This window comes from Manduca sexta, chromosome 22, assembly GCF_014839805.1.
Source record: "Manduca sexta isolate Smith_Timp_Sample1 chromosome 22, JHU_Msex_v1.0, whole genome shotgun sequence".
Classification (NCBI taxonomy): domain Eukaryota; kingdom Metazoa; phylum Arthropoda; class Insecta; order Lepidoptera; family Sphingidae; genus Manduca; species Manduca sexta.
Genome location: NC_051136.1, coordinates 9,716,299 through 9,733,652, shown reverse-complemented (window position 1 = coordinate 9,733,652; position 17,354 = coordinate 9,716,299). Strand labels below are relative to the sequence as shown.

General features: G+C 38.7%; 2 protein-coding genes across 4 annotated transcripts in view; one reads left to right on the top strand and one right to left on the bottom strand.

Annotated features, from left to right (window-relative positions):
• LOC115445822 overlaps positions 1-5,294 on the top strand; it is a 32,091-nt gene extending 26,797 nt beyond the window's left edge. For all 3 annotated transcript variants that reach the window (XM_037441569.1, XM_037441567.1, XM_037441568.1), the window contains exons 6-9: positions 194-328; positions 611-827; positions 1,196-3,404; positions 3,760-5,294. In XM_037441569.1, the coding sequence (XP_037297466.1) occupies positions 194-328; positions 611-827; positions 1,196-1,333 (490 nt within the window). In that variant the 3' untranslated portion in view covers positions 1,334-3,404; positions 3,760-5,294. The remainder of the gene's footprint in view (positions 1-193; positions 329-610; positions 828-1,195; positions 3,405-3,759) is intronic.
• Positions 5,053-16,997, bottom strand: LOC115445836 (cytoplasmic dynein 2 heavy chain 1). Its single transcript, XM_037441510.1, is given in 23 exon segments — positions 5,053-7,698; positions 8,039-8,184; positions 9,075-9,198; positions 9,498-9,641; positions 9,910-10,165; positions 10,341-10,468; positions 10,735-10,858; positions 11,042-11,256; positions 11,519-11,663; positions 11,816-11,914; positions 12,020-12,222; positions 12,586-12,676; positions 12,678-12,782; positions 13,062-13,181; positions 13,260-13,409; positions 13,481-13,771; positions 13,868-13,977; positions 14,058-14,272; positions 14,470-14,624; positions 15,018-15,174; positions 15,859-15,959; positions 16,487-16,700; positions 16,935-16,997. Coding segments are annotated over 21 exon segments (3,132 nt in total). The 5' UTR covers positions 16,676-16,700; positions 16,935-16,997; the 3' UTR covers positions 5,053-7,698; positions 8,039-8,174.
• Positions 16,998-17,354: the final 357 nt, after the last annotated feature.

The window sequence follows — 17,354 nt, the reverse complement described above, 5'->3', positions numbered from 1 at the left end:
CCCGATTCCGATTTAAACGATCTTAACCATTTCCCTCAGACTCATAGTGGAAATAGAACAATTAGAATAAAGATTGTTTAATATGCTTAAAGATGGGTCATTTTGATCGGTTCATTGTTACAATTAACATGCAGTTGGTGGTTGGAATGGTATATTATGGTGATAGTTATGTCTATGTCTATATATTTAATAGCCCCGAATCGGACGAGCACAGAGACGACAAGTACTCGCCGCCGAGCCCGTGGATGCCGCCCGTCGACGAAGAAACAGTAGAGAGCATGTGGACTCCGCAAGAGTTGCCTCAAGACAACAACACAGGAAATACCAAGTGAGTTATACTATGATTTATTTTAATATTGAACCAATACAACAGAGTTTGGGTGTCTATTGTCTAAAAAAATCGACATGGTAACGAGTATTTTTTCTTTTATATAAACTATAACACTATTTTCAACGTGTAAACTATCACGACATCTGCAATTGAAGCTTGCAGAACTTGCCACGAGTTGCATTATTGTAATATTATCGCTGGTGTAAACGCAATTTACTATTTTAGTGAGAACTTGCACGCCTCAACTTAGCTTATGATAAGGTATAACGTTTTGTTCAGCAAAAGGGTGAGGAGAGCACCGTCCAGCGATGACGAGGACGAGGCGGGCGAGTCGGACGGCGCGCCCAGCCGGCCGCTGGCGCTGCTGCCCGCCGTCACCCCCGCCTCCCCCGCCTCACCCGCCGAGCTCGCCCTCCCCGCCCCCGCCGTCACAGCCGACGCCTGCGACACGCCGAGCCAGGGACCTTCGTCTGCTAAGAGAGCCTGCGTGCGCCAGGTCAGTCGTCCCTATAAATAATTAATATCATCTTGCCAACAAAACTATTTATAAAATTTTATGCATTAAAATAACGCATTATATACAAAATTTTGTTAAACAATTTGTCTTCTATAAAACTATACTTATGAAACATTTACTGGTCAATGATTACTGAGGACGATAAAATTATTTATTAAGTCCTTGTAATGAAAGTTTGTTGAGGTATCTAATAAGCCCTAGTCTCATTTATTTACTACTCATTTTAAACTATTGTTTTAGTGTAATTGATATTGTCATAAATGCAAGACTAAATTTAAAAAATAAAACATATTTTTTGGTAATTTTTTTAATACAGGTATACTGATTTTCTTGTTACATGTTTGCAGGAGTCTAGAAATAACAGACATCAAGATTCAAGCGCTGGCTCCAGTACTAGTGGTGCTGGCATGAACCAACAGCCTACCTCTGATACTCAAACTGCCCTCTTTATTAATGTTGTTATCAATAATAATAAATTAAACTAATTTGATTGCTCACTATATAATGACCATAAATATTTAGATCAATTATAATACTCTATAGGAGCTTTGTTTGTTTTTTGAGTAATACAAACTTTTAGTCTATCTGAAGTTTGCTCAAACATGTACTTATATATAATATGCAAGAATATCTTGTTAAAATGTAAATTAAAATTATATTGTTTTTAAGTCTTCCTTTTCTAATGTTAGTTTGTTATGTAGAAGTATAAAAAATTGATCTGTTAATATGAGGTTTGAAAGTAATTCAAAATAAATTCGGGTGTTGATAGCATATTTGTGCAAAGGAATCATCATGTATGCATTCGTTGTTTACAAAAATTTTAGTTTTAGTTAAGTTTATTGGTGAAAAATTATCAGTACTGAACAAATTAGTTGTGACTTAAGTACTTCTTTCGCCACATTGATTGTGGTTACTGTGTTTCCTCTTATGAATTTAAAAAAACTACATGTTAAAACTGTGCTGGCGGTTAATCACACAATACAGTGCGATTATATTAATAACTATTATAAACTTTTGTTAAATAATTAAAACTATTAGTAATAATATGATAATGATAAATTATCAACAAACAATAAGATAAATAACATTAAATGAATCTGGAAACAATTTTTCTCTTTTAATCTTTAGGTTTTATGATTAATTTATTTCGTAAGTTTTTTAACCGTTATGCATGTTTACCTTAAAATTTACATACTACATAACACCTCGAAATTTGCGCGTTTATGAGGAGTGTATATCCATTTTATTTGTGACTTTTCCAGTTCCATTCACTATCATGTCTTTTCTATGTATAGTTAGTTGTATTATTGGCTAATGAAAAACCTAGTAGTACTCTCTTATCTTGGTTGTGTTCAGTGGTATACACTTATATCGGTGACATCACGAATATTTAGAATTATTGTGCATTATGTAGTTGTGAATAGTACACAATCTTTCTGATTTTGTATCTGTAAGAAATTAAGCGTATATCTTTGTGAATAACATACATAGCAACAGTTGGCTTACAGACTATTTTTCTAGTGGTTTAAGCATAATGGTCTAGTCTAAACGGGAAGTTCCAGATATTAGTTTTTGAAATCCGTTCGGCGATTGGTTTCTGTTTAAATTTATTTTTAAAAAACACTGCAAGGTATTCCGCCTAGTACTGAAAACTATAATTTGAAACTGCTACACTGCCTCTATGTTAGGACCTCCCTTCGTGCCAAACAAAACCATTAGTCACTGAGAATACCAGTGAGTATTGATAATTAGTTAGTAATTTGAATTTACTTATTAGGTCATTTAAAACCCACTACTGTGTTACGCTAGGAGTACTGATTTTTGAACTGCTTAATTAGGCTTTGCCTTGGTACCTACTCGTTAATCATTTCAAATAGGTACACCAAGTGCCAAACTGCGATCCTTACTGGTATTGAAAAAAAGGCCCTCGAATTTTTTATTTTCTTACTGATTGAAATAAATGTGTATTACAATATTAAATTTGATCCAAGGTATATAACACAAGAATATATTAAAAAAAAACTATAAATTATTTTTTTGTTAATTAATAGACATGGATTTTCGAAATAGTTGTAATGTGTGTAATGAAACCTTAAAAATATATATGTTACTTATTATCCTGAGTTATCTAATTAATAATAATAATACAGGCAGTTAATGTGAGTGTTTTTACAATGCACATTGCCTATTTTTTTTACATAATTTTCTGTGGAAATAATATTGTAATGTAATAGAACAATGTTCACATGAACTATATGTTAATGCAAATGGATCATGTCACTTGGACATGATCCATTTGCATTAACTCATTGACTTTTTACAATGTTTTATCATTTGTTGTAGTATTGTCATTAATTATTTATATCTAAGGGTATAGTTTTAAATGGAGACGAGTGATGTTGATTACATGAGCGGGGGCTAGGATATAGTTTACCTGTTCATGAGCAGGTACATAGAAAATCTTAGACTATGATCACTGAATCCTTATAAAACCCTTATTAACCCTTAAAAACGTTGACCTTATGCTAATACCAACGTTTTTATATCAATATTAAGGTGGTAGCTCAAGGTCCATTTTCATACATTTTGTTTCGGCTTTAATCTGGGTAACTAAACAAGTATTGGCAAGTAAAGAATTTAAATTCACGTCTAGTTAGTGATTAGTTCTCGCACTTGAAAAGTAAAATAATTAATAATCATGGATATTTCTGCCTTTAAAATTTCGTCATATTAAATTTTAAAGGCCGAAATATCCATGATTATTAATTATTTTTACGTTTTTCTTCAACTGCGAGAACTAATCACTAACTAGACGTGAATTTAAATTCTTTACTTGCCAATACTTGTTTAGTTACCCAGATTAAAGCCGAAACAAAATGTATGAAAATGGACCTTGAGCTACCACCTTAAGGGAATTGTTTAGGCATTATGGTAATATGTAGTTTAATGTGATCTCATATTTAAGTCATTAGTCGCGAGTGCCTCCCGTTCAGTTTTCAAAGAGCTGTTACTGATTTGTGATAGCAGTGCCTTATTTACCCGTTTATGCCGTGTCATTACTGGGAATGTTAACTCTGATGTATTATTTCATGTGCATTTATGTCGGTGAATAATTTCTATAAATGTTTTTTATTCATAAGGTTAAAGGTGCAAGTTAGTATTATCAAAGATATAAAGAATAGACTGAAACATAACAACAATGACCATGAGAATTTCTAAACAACAACTACGAGTCACATGATCGGTCTCTCACACACCTTCCTACATTTAGTCACTGCAGTAGGACAGAGAAAACGCAGTCAATCCTTTATGGCTATTGTTAATAATGACTTGAAAAGAAACCATAATGCACTTACGTATTCAAAATATTATGTTAAAAATATTTTTGCATAATTCATTTATACAAGGCTCAGTTGATTTAAAATATTTGCAAACTTTAATTTATGTTGTTTAAACTGGTTCATGAATTGTGCGTATCTTACGTGTTTACTATTCATAAAAGTCAAGTTATGTTTATAATAAAAATTTTGGAACTTACATAATATAATGTTTTGGAACAAAATCTGTTGTTCTTTATATTGCTTTTAATCATATTTTTATGTAAATACAGCCTCGCCCTTTTGTTTGGGCGCCATGGCCTAAAAAATTGTTAGCAATTTCTGGGGACCTGTGTTTTTAAATCCAAATTATAATAGCGTCTGGCCGAGCCGCCCTCGTCAAAGCCGGTACTCCGTAAATAAATATAGCTCGACAAGATTTTAATGAATGTGGCTCTTCGAATTACCTAACCCACGCCTCTCACCCTCACCAAGCAGTTTTTGTGCGCTCAGTCTTCACACTGAATTCGTGTCCATGTACGAGGGGACATACAGTGGCCCTAGGCACACAGTTCAGTATATATCTCATGGTTGCCAAATTCACATTTAGGGCCCACGAACATTTCTTGGCCTCCTCTCCTTTCTCTACACTTCCTTTCCCAGATATCCCCTCCCAACTTTCCTTTAGGGCCCTGAGTCGCTAAGTCGGGGGTCTGTAGATTCATGTATGGAATCAATTAAGTAGTTTAAAAATTAAAAAGGCTTAACTCTATGGTTATGCCTTTTTAATTTTTGTGTATTAACCCTTTTTTTGTATTGTTACGTATGTTAAACAACGTTTTTTTTATCTGTAACTATATATTTCTTAAGGATATAAATCATATATATTTTTTTCTTATTAATCTGGTTAAAGTTTAATTCTTGTTGCATTCAGTGTTTACTAGTGCCCTTCAACAATTGTCACCCACGTTCATTAAAACCCTTGTAGATCTACATATTTTATTCCACGCACATATTTTTTTTAAGTACATCTTTAATTTTTTAAAATAAAATGTACTTTATTGTACCCAGACAATGGTGTAACATGTTATGCTTTTATTGGAATAAATAAAAAACGCATGTAAGATAATGTCTTTTTTTTTCAAGGCCTCAATAAACTCACTTTACTGCACCTCTCGGTGCTTACTAAACCACTACTGTCGTCTCTTGATTACTAAACCCGCTCTAGGCTCTAATAAGACGATGCTTTGTATTGCATGTCCACACTACTCTTGAATCATAACACAACACAACGGGTACGTTTTTTATTATTTTTTTAAATATCTTATGAAATGGTTCGTGAATATTGTTGATAAAAAATGCTATTGTTTGATTGATACTGTTTTATGATAAATTGAAACATGTTCTTCAAATTCTTATGTATAATAGGAATAATCACTAATATAGTACTCAACCTTTTTTTATACAGGTCATTATGCATAAGGCCACTGCATCAATTGTAATGAAAATTTGACGTTTTATTTATTTAAATTAAAATTATTCACATTTAACTGAATATTTCATTCTTATAAGGTACTTTTGTTTTCTTGGCAACATTATTTTTCTTCTTTGATGAACACTTTATTGTACACATATATGTGCGCCAGAAGGGGTTTCAAATAGGTGCATTTGCACCTCTGCTCAGAATAAATATATTGCACTTATGGTGCAGCCAATTGTTTACTGGTATGTAATAAGATGTTCATGCTGTGACAGCCTGTAATTAAAACTGCACTGCAACAATTATTTACTGTAATGTTACAAATAGTTATGTATGGTGTATGTTTTGTTGGTTGTCCAAATAAATAAATAAATAAATCACAAAAATATTAGTCACAATAAATCTGCAACAATGGGCACTATGGACCACAGAGGTTTTTTTATGATAAGTACAGCATTTTATAAATCCCATGCGATTTGAATTTTAAAAAAATCTTAATGACATTATGTAGTATAGCGCGTTGTTACACATGCACCTCCCTAAACCTAATCTTGGCGGATTAATAACATTATGTAGTATAGCGCGTTGTTACACATGCACCTCCCTAAACCTAATCTTGGCGGATTAATGACATTATGTAGTATAGCGCGTTGTTACACATGCACCTCCCTAAACCTAATCTTGGCGGATTAATGACATTATGTAGTATAGCGCGTTGTTACACATGCACCTCCCTAAACCTAATCTTGGAGGATTAATGACATTATGTAGTATAGCGCGTTGTTACACATGCACCTCCCTAAACCTAATCTTGGCGGATTAATGACATTATGTAGTATAGCGCGTTGTTACACATGCACCTCCCTAAACCTAATCTTGGCGGATTAATGACATTATGTAGTATAGCGCGTTGTTACACATGCACCTCCCTAAACCTAATCTTGGCGGATTAATGACATTATGTAGTATAGCGCGTTGTTACACATGCACCTCCCTAAACCTAATCTTGGAGGATTAATGACATTATGTAGTATAGCGCGTTTTTACATATGCACCTCCCTAAACCTAATCTTGGCGGAGCCCCCAACCGAGACCAAGACCTCGGCACGGCAGTTATACCGTAATACAACTACGCCTCTGTTGCAGTGCATATATTGTATTGCAGATAAAGTAAAATAATATTTCAACTAAACTTAGCTTGTTAGTCGTACCTAATTTGGCGATTACATTTCGGTAGAGTGCATTGATTTGAAAGTATATGGAACACGTGTATAATACCTACATAAACAACATTTATTTATTATTACAGGGAAACAATTTATTCAATAAAAGCTTAAAACCACTAAAGTAATCGTTTTTCTTTTCTATCATAGTATATTAAGGTTAAAATAATAATCCTCAGTTGAGACGCCGAATACATTTTTTATTGTAAATCGTTGTGTGTATGTGTTGTGTAATGTAGCCAAATGCTTCTAAAAATATTGACAAAAAGTATGCTACTGTGTAACTTAAATATACATTAATATTCAATCTCAAAGTCGGAATCGTTAAAAATTTTGGGCAATTTTTTTTTATACAATATAAAGTCGATTACATTAGCTATTGAAACTGACAGTACCTAAATTAAGATGTGTGCAGTTTTTAGTATTTTAGATTATGTGTATCTGTGGTAACATAGCTAATAAACAATATAAAATTGTCTAATATTTTTAGAATAGCTACAAACTCAGGACAATAAAAACACGTAATATTGAAATTATCCATGGATATTAATATCACTTTTGACTAGACTTTTTTCCCCGAAGACTTAGAACAGTAACTTTTTTGTAATAATATTTTTTGACGATGCCCAGAACAAGGTACTCTTATAATAAGTATGTGATGGGTACTGTGGTGCGCGGCGCTAGTACAGCGCCAGCGCGTGCAGCGCGGCGGCGCGGCGCGCGAACCCGCGCTCCAGCGGCACTCGCGCCCACACCACCACCTCCGCGCGACCCTCCTCGCTGTACACCGGCACCTCCACCGCGCCTTCGCCCGCCACGTCATTGTCCTCCTGACAAACAAATATACAAAACTTTAAAACCACACTAAACCTACACCATGGGATCATATCTCATCGTCGCCGTAGGCGGTGGGAGCAAGGGTGCCCCGATTACTTATAACTGCTGAATACATTTGGATTTAAGAAAAACAGCCCATAAGCTTAAGTTAGTTTTATTAAAAGAATATGCGTTATGATACTTTTTTTGTGGCAATAAAATTTACCGCAGGTCGCAGGTAAAGCCACGAACGTAAAATAATATAATAAGTATTTTTCAAAAATTATTTGAAAGTTTTATTGAAACTTGCAATAGTGTGGACCGTAAGAGGATATGTATGGTTTTTGTACTCACCGCCGGTACGCAGCGTAAGACGAAGGGCGGAGCGGCGGTGTGTCGCGGCGTGCGGGCGGCCGCGGCGCGCACCCCCTCCGCGCCCCACTCCGCGCCCCCCAGCACTAGCCCAGTCAACACGGGCCCATCGCTGCCCTCAGCTGTTCCTGTACCACACACACCATATTGAAATCTATACTATTATATAAAGCTGAAGAGTTTGTTTGTTTGTTTGTTTGTTTGAACGCGCTAATCTCAGGAACTACCGGTCCAAACCGAAAAATTCTTTTTGCGTTGGATAGCCCTTTGTTCGTGGAGTTCTATAAGCTATATATCATCACGCTATACCCAATAGGAGCGGAGCAGTAATGAAACATGTTGCAAAAACGGGAAAAATTATAAGTTTTGAGAGCTTCCGTTGCCTGCGCTGCGTAAACGGTTAAATTTATGCAACAATGATGTATGACGGGATTGTTCCACTTTAAAAGTTCTAAAAAATATATTATAAAACAAAGTCCCCCGCTGCATCTGTCTGTCTGAACGTGTTAAACTCAAAAACTACCCAACGTATTAAGATGAAAATTGAGACAATTTGAGACCCTGGGAAGAACATAGGCTCCCGGGAAACTACTACTTTTATAACGGAAAACTTTAGCCTGAAAAACTTTATAACGCGGGCGGAGCCGCGGGCAAAAGCTAATTGTATAATAATTGTATCCGATTATCTGCATTCCTCTTCACTATTCACCCTTTTCAAACTAAATGATTTGTACAGAACCTACGCGGTGGCTAGCTGTCTTGATTAATAACATAATTTGAAATGAAACTATCAGATGCGCGTATAGCAGTTTAACAACTCTTGAAAGCAATACAGATAGCGTGTTATGTATTGGGTATCGCGATATTGTATGATATATTTTTAGTGGTCTAAAATCACACCATAAACGTAACGGAGTCGGAAACTCGTACATTGAAATCGAAAATTGTGCGTTGAAAACGCACGGGAGTGCTAGTACGATACAGTTAAATGAGTGCAGACGTGTGATGTCGTCGCTACCTCGGTGTCTCTGCGGGCAGGGCGCGCAGGCCGAGGAGGTGCGGCGCGCGCGCCAGCCGCTGCCGCCTGCGCGCGCGCGCTCCGCACACGCGCCGCGCGCTCAACCACGACCGCAGCTCTAGCTCTGCACGTTAGAACACGACACAAACTTTAACCCAGATTCAGACAAAAAATTGTACAACTTATCTCTAATTACTAATATTTAGTGTGTAATCAGTCGTGGCAAGTCGCCCAGTAAATTCGGAAGCTGTTACATTAACTTGTCTGGGGTTGTCATGTTGCCAAATTAAAAAAATAGATGATTAGAACTTACCGTTGAGTACCTCAGTACTCTACTTCAAAATTGTTCAGTCAAACTAGGATTTGATTCAAAACTATTTGACAGAGAGAGATGTAAAATAATTTTATATTCGGATACTGTACCGGCAGGCATGAAGTCGGGATCATCATTACAAGCTTCCAGTCGGGCGACGGCGGCGTGCGCGCGGTAACAAAACTCTTTGATGTAGGTCTCAGGAGTTTCAGGGCCCGGCCACAATAACTGCCATTCCTCAGGCACCTGGATTATTTAGTTTGTAGAGGAATTTGTTATTAAAATGGTAGCAGTTAATTAGGAACTTTCGGATTAGTGGGGTGACGAACAGAGTTCGGATAATGTAAGTAATTAATATCAGTCTGGTAGTGGGGGCGTAGGTTATCTTAGCCACTACCGGCTCACTATTAAGAATTGCTAAATGGGTAGTATGAATGTATACTTTCCTTATGAAATCCGCTCCAGTCAGTAGGCAAAGTGATATGAATAGTAGTATAGTGGGCAGCAACGGGCTTGACTAACGAGAAGCTTCGAGCGGCAGATCTTTGCGAGGGTCCTTCACCCGATTGCCGAAGCCAGGTAATGTTTGATTCGTGATCGGTTGCCCGTGCGACACGTGTATGTAGTGCATACCTTGTGCATGTGAGTGCTGCGGCGCGCGGGGAGGCGGCGCGAGCGCGGCGCAGGCGCCGTGCAGGAGCCGCGCCGCGCGCGCCGCCTGCGCCACCTCGGCGCCGCACGCGCTGCGCCACCACCCGCACCACCCGCGCTCTCTCTCCTGTGCACCATACACTTTTTTTTTAACTCAGTATAATTTATTTCTAATACCGTGGATAAAATAAAAAAAAAACATTAAAATAAAAAATTAGATTTTTTTATTAATTTACGTAATAATCAATTTAAGATCTAACATTTTTAAGAGAAAAATAACATATTAGTTAATACAATAAAAACTTTTCGAGGGAATAGTCTCCTTTGATGAGTGGGCTGCCGGTCATTAATTTCCTCCACAACGCCAGTAAAGATTTCAACTGCGCTACATTATCGCCATTGCGATTCACGCTTATTGTTGAATTCAATTCTGAAAATCCGATATAACGTAAATATAAACTTACTTGTGTTTCTGTACGCAAATAGGCGTGGAAGCAACGTTATACTTTAAAACAATTACTTTATAGTAGACAAATTATTACTGAAATTTTATTATACGGTGCACCCTGCCGACTACAGAAGGCCAACTGGTGACTAGTGTGATGGGATTAGGTGCGGTCTAATCTCCGTTCTCCCTAGAATATCTTTTTCAGCCAAAGCTGATTATGTAAGATAAAGAGAATATTTTTAAATAACCTTTTAATCCGCTGATAATATGATTGGCTGCGTTTCTCTCCCAAGCTATACGACAGTTAGCGGGCAACCCTAGCATTTGAGGTGAGTCCATGTTCGGCGTGTTGTCGAATGCTGCTATATACGACTGCAAAAAAATAGCAGTAAGAAAAATATCTCCACAACTATGTATATATTAAAATATATAATTTAATTAATCGCGATTGGGAGGTCGATCCATAATACAAAAAGATACAGGTCGATTATTGATAAAAATATTATATTTTAATTATTATATAATACAGTAATATTATCATTTATCGTACAGTACCTTCAACGCGCGCGTGTGTTGGTGCGGCTCAGCAGGTGTGGCGTCGTGCGCACGCGCATGCAGTGCGTGCAGCAACGCGTAGTCGGCGGGCTCGGACACGCGCGCCGCGTACAGCGAGGTGCACAGCGCGGCCCCCGCCCGCGCGCCTCCCTCGCGCAACGCGCGCGCACTCGCCGCCGCCTCGCCCCACTCCCACGCGTACCAACGCGACCAACCTTCAGGGCCGGCAACACACGAGTTGTTAAATTATGGTAGGATCACTGCCGTGGGTCAATATCGATTTTATACAGTCGTGCCCGTGTTAAACGTCATTGACTTTAGTAGTCTTAAAATAAATTGTAGTTAGTGCCATGACAATGCCTCCGAGTACCATAGCACATGCATAAATACTCACCACGCGTAAAATGTTTACGTATTTAGGCATGTATGTTAACGTTAGGCATTTCTTGTTCTAGCTGCATATTAAATTGAGGTTACCTTGTGGTATGTAAGCGCGGCGCTCCTGCACGATGGCGTGGAAGAGCGCAAGAGTGGCGTGCGCGCGCACCTTCTCCGGATCGTCCTCGTAGCCATTCCACGCGGACAACGTGTTCATCACATTGTTTTTCACGCCTTCTGGTGGCTGAAACATAAACAAATCTGATAATTGTAACCAACACTATAGTATAATAAGCATTATTATTGATCAAGTTGAGTGTTGGACGTATATCCCTAAACGGATAGGCAGGAGAGCAACTGGTGTATGCACCTAAAGTAGTAATTACTCGTACTAACCTCAAGTATAACATTAACGCATGCACTTGATATAAGTGGAGGAACTTCTCTGTCCTCGCACACGATCCACAGGCGAAAATCTTCGTTAAACTGTTCGCTCTGAAAATAAATTTGAAAATAAATCCAATTTGGTGTCCTTTTTCTGTGGTAACTCATGTCTCAGTAAATCATTATAAAATAATCATATATAGCATTATGAAATACCGGCGCTTCAGTGACAGAAGTAAGAAATGACTGCAGATCGGGGGTGAAGGGAGACGCGCCCACGAGCAGCACGAGCCATCCGCCACCACGGCTCGTCTCCAGCGCCGACTCCCACGCAGCTCTACCCTCTTCTACCCCCACCTGATAATCAAATGAGATACTACATAGTAAAACGATAGGTCGGTGTAAAGCTGCTATTTGCACTATAAAATATTTCAAGTGTTACGAGTGTAAAAGTAAAAGCGTTTTAATTTCGATATAGGTACCATTGTGACGTAAAATTATACTACGTAAATTGTCACCTGACACACTACGGCCAGTGTTTTCATTGACAGTAACTGTCAAAGTTACTTTGCCTAAATTACGACGTTTGTATTGTGTTATCTAACAAAAATATTACGGTAAAAGGAAGTGGTTTAGTTTCTGCTGTTTAAAACATAAAATCCGGCCAGCGCTGGTTTTTGTTCCCATTAGCTTTAATATTGCGGCAAAGTCATTTTTACTTTCACATAATATGTTTAGTGCTTATATATTATTCGACTTGCCATATTAAACATACTAATTACCTAACACTTGATTGACGAATGCGACTACAGCTCCGTATAGGCTGTCCGGACGAATCAATGCTACCGTTATGACTGTCTCAAACGATGATAAACTCCCAATTTTCCAAATTTATGTTCAAATCCCCTGATTGCATGAATTCTTTCCACATTTTTTCATTATTTAACGAAAGCTTGTCGAATAGATCTTCACTGGATACCTAAAATAAAGTTGTATAGTAGGCAAGTAGAAAATTTTGAATAATTATTCAATCATTTTATCCGGAACTTCGACACTAATCTTACCTGTATGTAGTCCGTCTCGCCGGCTAACTATTGGTCTTTCGGGGTCTCACCAACCCATTCTTAACCATTTTGGCGTAGTAGCTTAACCATTAAATATATTCAAACATGCACATCATGACCAGTTGGGAGAGGTCTTTATTAATTAGTTAGAAGTTCGTTGATTAATAAAAACTATACCTAAACATTAAACTTACCTTTAGTTTTACAACATTCTTTATACAATCGTCCGGTATCCATGAATAAGACTTTTTCACTTCATTGATTTTGTGAATATCATCAGCGACTTCATTATTGCCGATAAATAATTGCCACAGCTGAAATAAGTGCTATTTAATCTAGTAACCCATTTTTGAGTGGACAAACCTATACACCTGCATGAAAAACAACATTACCTTATTCGTTATGAGGTCACCATAGACTTCTTTTAGAAGATGCAAAATTATGATGTATTTGTCTTTTTTATAAAGACCCAAGACCACTCTTTCTATAACTTTTCGTGTAACCAATTTCACAACTACTTCTGTATCCACATCACTTTGTTTCTAGAAAAATAATAGATAATATTATAGTGCTTGCAATATGAAATATTGGTAAAAAATGAATGGGTACTCACTCCAGAGGCTTTCGTAGCCTCAGCATAAATGTGCAGCAGAGCGTCAGTGGGCAGTGCGGCGCGCGGCCAGCTGCGCAAGCGCGCGCACGGCGAGCGCAAGGCGAGGCGGCGGCCGCGCGCGCTGGCGCTGTAGGCCGCGAGCGCGCCGCGCTGCGCCAAGTGCACGTCGCGCGCCGCCTCCAGCGCCGCACTGATCGTGTTGCTCGTCTCGCGCGCCGCCTCCAACGACTCCGCCAGCTGCGGGTCGTGCAGGATGTCCGTTTTGCCAGACAGATTTTGTAGAAGACTTTCCTGTTGTGATATAAATTTTGTTAACACGAGCACTCATGTACCCATAACAAAACCAGCAAAATTATTACGGTACTTATTGATGCTTTAAATTGTTACCTGTAGCTCATGTTGTTGCTTTTGTAACACGGCTTTGTTCGCCTTGATCTCTTTGGCTTTCTCGTTCACTTCCGGATTGTGATGTTGGAGTGCATAGTAGATCAGTTGATCTAAAATAATATATAATAAATTTATAACCATCTCGCTATTTAAAATACGTTGAATTGATAGTAATTATCGTAAACCCTACCAGTGAGTCCATCGAGCCTGGCGGTGAAGTAGAGCGTTGAGATACGCGCGGTGTAGTGCGCGGGCAGGCGCGCGGGCAGCGTTTCGTCGCGGCAGTGCAGGACGAGCCGCGCATGCGCGCCGCCCGCCGCGCCTGACAGTGGCAGCCCGAACAGCAGCGCCGACCATGACTCGTGCACGCGGTCCACGTCAGTTACTATCAGGATGCGGTTAAGCCTGAAGAAGAAAAAAACATTCTAGAAAAAAAATCTAAATTAGTAATGCAAGACAGTAAGGGCTGTACAACCAGTTAAATCCAGTTAATTTGCTCAAAAACAGACAACATGAAGCAAAAAGGTGCACGTGACACCAATCCGTATATCGCCGAATAGAAAGGTAAAATGTTGGTAGATAATAAAAAAATAATGACTTGCCTGACAGCATACTGCACCGCCGTCAACAACGTGCTGCTACTCTGCGATACGACGTCACAGGGCAAGTGAGAGAGCGTGTTCTTGAGCCACGCGATGCCATCACCGTCTGGGTCCACGATGAGCGGTGTGAAACCACACTTGTGCGACTCCAGGAACTATAAAATAAAACAAACTTTTACAACAGTATCATGTACTGAAATACCTATAAAACGAAGATTGATAATGGCAACTATTTTTTATGATGACGAGCAGTGAAGCTTACTGAGTCTCTGAAAAGAATTTAAACTGTTTTTGGCTCGTAACCAAATCAATCACGTAAGTTGGTAAGAATTTCATTCATTTATATTTTAAACTGTGGTTCAGTGTCCACACATTCATTTACAAATCTTTAAGGGATTCATATTATTTTGGTATGCTGTTATCAACATAATTGTATATAATAGTTATACAAAATGCAATATTTTACCAACAAGCCACTAATCATTGATTTAAATTAAAGTATTCACCAACAACATACCGAAATTAATAAGTTGATACTGAAATGTCACCTGATCTATAAATATGGCATTTTTTATTGCAGAAGTATCAGAAGAAAGTCCGTCCGCGTCCCATTTTAATTGTTTTTCCGTTGTTGATAAGAAATTTATTACAGAAAACCCATCATCTTCATATCCTATAAGATCACTCCACATCTTTAAGTAATCTCTGTAATGAGAAGAAAAAATGAAAGTGAATAAAACAATAAAGGAAATGAAATATTTTTTTTACATGATAGGTATTAATTTTTATGTTAGACTAGACGTTGCCTATTGTCTGGACCGTTACACAAGTCCCATAAAGGTAAGGCGCTAGCGTCATCGCATTTAAAAAAAAACAGATTACAAAAATCCATTATTTGCCATGGGAGCAAATTACTGGGATATATCTGTGTCCCAAACTCGTTCAGTTTTTACTGCGTTTAATTCTAACAAACAACACATTCCAAAAATTCACTTTTGCATTTATTATAATCTATACTTCTATACTATTATATAAAGCTGAGGATTTTTTTTTGTTTGTTTCAATATGCTAATCTCAGGAACTGCTGGTTTGAACTGAAAATTCTTTTAGTATGGGCTAGCCTATTTATCGAGGAAGGCTACAGGCTATCATCACACTGTGACTAATAGGAGCGGAGCAGTAATGAAAAATGTTGCAAAAACGGGGAAAATTTATTCGTCTTGAGACATTCCGTTGCGTGCGCTCAGTGAAACGGTTAAAGTTTCTATCCCGGGAAAATATATAGCATGACTTTTATAACGGAAAACTATATGCTGGATAACTTTCTCAGGCGGGCGGAGCCGCAGGCAAAAGCTCGTTTTCTTATAATTATAATATTAGTATGATTACCTTGCTTCTGGTTCTGTTACGTCTGGTAAATAAACAATATAGGCGGCAGCTAATAGTGATCTTGTGTTCAATTCAGATATTTCCTTCGATATATTCTCCAACTGTAAATGAAATATTATTACAAATGCTAATGAATTAGCCGTCAAAAATGAGGTTGGCTAGGATATACTATTAATTGAGGTTTAGATGAGCACGGAGTTTGTATTACCGCTAATGTAAACGCATCTTTCATCATGTAGAAGTTGTTGCACAATATAAGAACTTGAACTTGGTGCTAAACTTAGCTTTGCACAGGGTCATTTTGACATTTCGTTAATAAATGAAACTACACACTCGTCTTAACTTCTGCTAACATTGGGCTAAAAATCATTCATGAATAACGAATGCTTATCCTAAAAATCCTGAATTTTACCGTTTTGGTTTTTTGATTATTTTGTAGGTGAATATGGTGGGTGCGTGAATGTATTTCTGACTATAAGTGTCACGTGACCCCTGCGTCGAGTTATCCTAGAATATTAGTAGTGCCATTAGATATTTATTTAGTTGGAATCCTGTATGTTTTTATTTTACATCAATGGTTCGAGTAAGTGATTGCAAGTTCGTGTTATTGTTTAGTAACATTACTCACGTCGAGTTCCCAGCGGCGGTACTCGTGCGCGAGCTGGCGCAGCATGTGCGTGGCGGCGGCGATGGTGCGCGTGACGTCACCGAGGCGCAGCTCCAGCGCGGCGGCGTCGCGCGTGTGCCGCCCCAGCTGCTCCTTCAGCGCCGCCACGCGTTCCGACACACTCTCCAGCCCCGTCGACAGGGCTGACATCTGGTTTTCTGCCTCTTCCAGATTTCTGTACTCAATTTTATCATTATTAATAAAACACCTCTTACCTTATTTCCTGAAGATCCGGTAAACTGTAGGTATTGTTTATCAGCCGTAATGTAACGATTAAGTATCGTTACATTACGGCTCTCATTGGTGTTCTGAAAGGGGGTATGAGTAGCCTAGGGTATTTTCCGACTGGAAGTATTATATGATTCTCCTGCCTGCCTCCTGCGAGGCAGGCCGCGGTGAGGTACCATACCTGCGCAGTTGCGCGAGGTGTTGCTGCAGCGGGCGCACGGTGGCGAGCGCGCGCGCGTGGCGCAGGTTGGCGCGCACCCACGCGGCCAGCGGCGCGCACGCCGCACTCGCCCGCCGCGCCGCCGCCTCCTCGAACGACGCGCCGCGCCGCGCCAGCAGCCGCTCCACCTCCTGCGCCGCGCTCGCGCTGATCTGAGACGCGTCCAAGCACCTAAACACGTTTCCATTTTTAAAAATATAGCTATGCTCATTCAGGCCTTACGCTTTGGCGAATTTTGTTGCTGGAGCCTAGGAGTTCCCTGAATATATTTTATTGTTCAGAAAATGACAATGACAAATTAAACGTCGTGAATGTCCTTCGGTCATCGTAAGTAACCAAAATGATACATTTTGGTTTCACCTTATACGTATCCGAAATGTA